This window comes from Nanorana parkeri, unplaced genomic scaffold (genome assembly GCF_000935625.1).
Source record: "Nanorana parkeri isolate BGI_ZX_2015 unplaced genomic scaffold, ASM93562v1 scaffold2980, whole genome shotgun sequence".
Classification (NCBI taxonomy): domain Eukaryota; kingdom Metazoa; phylum Chordata; class Amphibia; order Anura; family Dicroglossidae; genus Nanorana; species Nanorana parkeri.
The window spans coordinates 18430-20598 of NW_017309248.1; the positions used below are offsets into that span (position 1 = coordinate 18430).

At 42.5% G+C, this 2169-nt stretch overlaps 1 protein-coding gene across 2 annotated transcripts in view; it reads left to right on the forward strand.

Moving 5' to 3' along the window:
* Positions 1–2169, forward strand: part of LOC108802611 (tetratricopeptide repeat protein 39A-like) — a 23844-nt gene that overhangs the window by 16522 nt on the left and 5153 nt on the right. Inside the window, exon 1 of one of the 2 annotated variants that reach the window (XM_018574467.1) lies at positions 1320–1449. The exons of the other annotated variant lie outside the window; for it this stretch is intronic. Coding sequence (XP_018429969.1) covers positions 1372–1449 — 78 coding nt within the window. The 5' untranslated portion in view covers positions 1320–1371. Of the gene's footprint in view, positions 1–1319; positions 1450–2169 lie in introns of those variants that run through there. 2 annotated transcript variants of the gene reach the window in all.

A 2169-nucleotide genomic window follows, 5' to 3' on the forward strand; every position in this document is an offset into this window, starting at 1 on the left:
TCATGGTAGTGTTGGGAGATTAGGTTTGCTTATTTTTCATGGTAGTGTTGGGAGATTAGGTTTGCTTATTTTTCATGGTAGTGTTGGGAGATTAGGTTTGCTTATTTTAATGGTAGTGTTGGGAGATTAGGTTTGCTTATCTTTCATGGTAGTGTTGGGAGATTAGGTTTGCTTATTTTTCATGGTAGTGTTGGGAGATTAGGTTTGCTTATTTTAATGGTAGTGTTGGGAGATTAGGTTTGCTTATCTTTCATGGTAGTGTTGGGAGATTAGGTTTGCTTATTTTTCATGGTAGTGTTGGGAGATTAGGTTTTCGTGTTATTCAGCAGCTCAGAGCTTTATGAAACCATGCACATCAGGAAGGGATCAACAGTTCATACTTCTGAATGTAGATTGCGGCATGAGCATGTGTATTTATCTCGGCTGACCATGTGTACCTATGCAGCAATTAGAGACCCACTAAAACTGGCCTTCGACAGAAGACTCAAGCTAGACAGAGTCTTCCCACATGAAGGGGGATGTCCATGTAGGACTTGTAGTGTTCAGACATAGTTGTTTTCCAAAATGGCCATCATTGGCCTGATCAGTCAATACTCATCTCATCTCTGCTTATTTACATGACATTAAACTTACCAATAAACTAACCTTAGAACTTACATAATGTAGATGGGGCTTAGAGATACAAGAGAAGGGTCTTCAATAGCTTAGGAGGTAGGTCTTCATAGCCTTCAAAAATACACTAAGACCTTCAAAAATGTAGGGAATCAACTTTCTCACCTTCCCTCCACCTTGGTAGCATTACATTTTCTCCAGAACTACAGGTGCACTTTAGTAGTATTGTGTTGATATGAAAGATGTTCCAAAGAGAGGAGATCTAATATCTGTAGACCAGACTCTAATAATCCATTTTTGTACTTGTCCCATCTACATCACATCATAGTCCAATCCATCTGAGAACTTTACACTGTGTTTACTCCACACCGCACCTACATTTTCCAAGTCATTGCTAAAATGCAGGCTGCAGTGTCCTACATAGCTGCAAAGAACACTCTGTGGTAGGAGGATAGGCCGGTCATGTTGGAGTCCAGGCTGTCCTACTTTACTCTTTTGCACACTTAAAATGAATGGGGGATTCAACTGCTTTGGGACTCCTAAAAGAGCAAAGCAGAGGGCATCAGTACCAGGGTTATTTCTTCTTAAAGCAGTGGTATGTTAACAGTATGGTCATACCATCAGTAACCCTTAGACACCCAAATCAGCTGCAGGACCGGGATTCATTGCCCTATGCATACAGTCTAGAGCAAGAAAACACATAAACCAATGGTCACTTTGCTATGAAGAACACAGTAAGATTTGTACCTCCTCTGTGTCATGTCTACAGGGACTGGAGAGGAAGACACCACAGAAGCCGATTCTCTTCTTCAGCCTTACCTCAGCCAGTACCCCAAGGTGAGCGGATTGCCTCGTATATATGTCAGACCTGCACTAAGTGAGGTTGGTGCACTGGAGCAGAATATGTGCAGAAACTTGAGAGAATGTATACTGAAGACTAACATGAGCATTCTGCTAAACTGGGGGTAAAGTGTCTGAGCAATCAGCAAGCTGACTCCTTCCATCATTTTTAAACCTGAACAAGGAAAATCACACCTGGAATCTAAATTATTTGTATGAGCAACACTTTCCTCCAGAGTAGTGCTGATGGAGGAGTAGAAGGTATGAATGTGATTCAGCCTTCGTTGATTGACCACTGTGTCTTTCTACAACCGTTATTCCCTTATAGTGGCTGCAACATAATAGTTTTGCTATCTTTGATTAAAACAACTTGATATGGTTGTGTGGATTATATCTACTGGCAATTTGATAGAAGGAAGATGTCTGTAGATGCAGGGCCATGAAACAAATGGTGACCACTGGAAGTATTGCAGAAGGACCAGTAAAAATAGTCTGGCAACAGTATTTATTCATTCTGAACATCATTCCCTTGTAGCCCCCTGGCTGCTTTCCCTTGTCTCCCCCCAATCTTCATTCCCTTGTTGTTCCCTAGCTGCTTTCCCTTGTCTCCCCCCAATCTTCCTTCCCTTGTTGTTCCCTAGCTGCTTTCCCTTGTCACCCCCCCCCTCTTCCTTCCCTTGTGGCCCCCTGGCTGCTTTGCCTTGTGGCCTCCTTGCT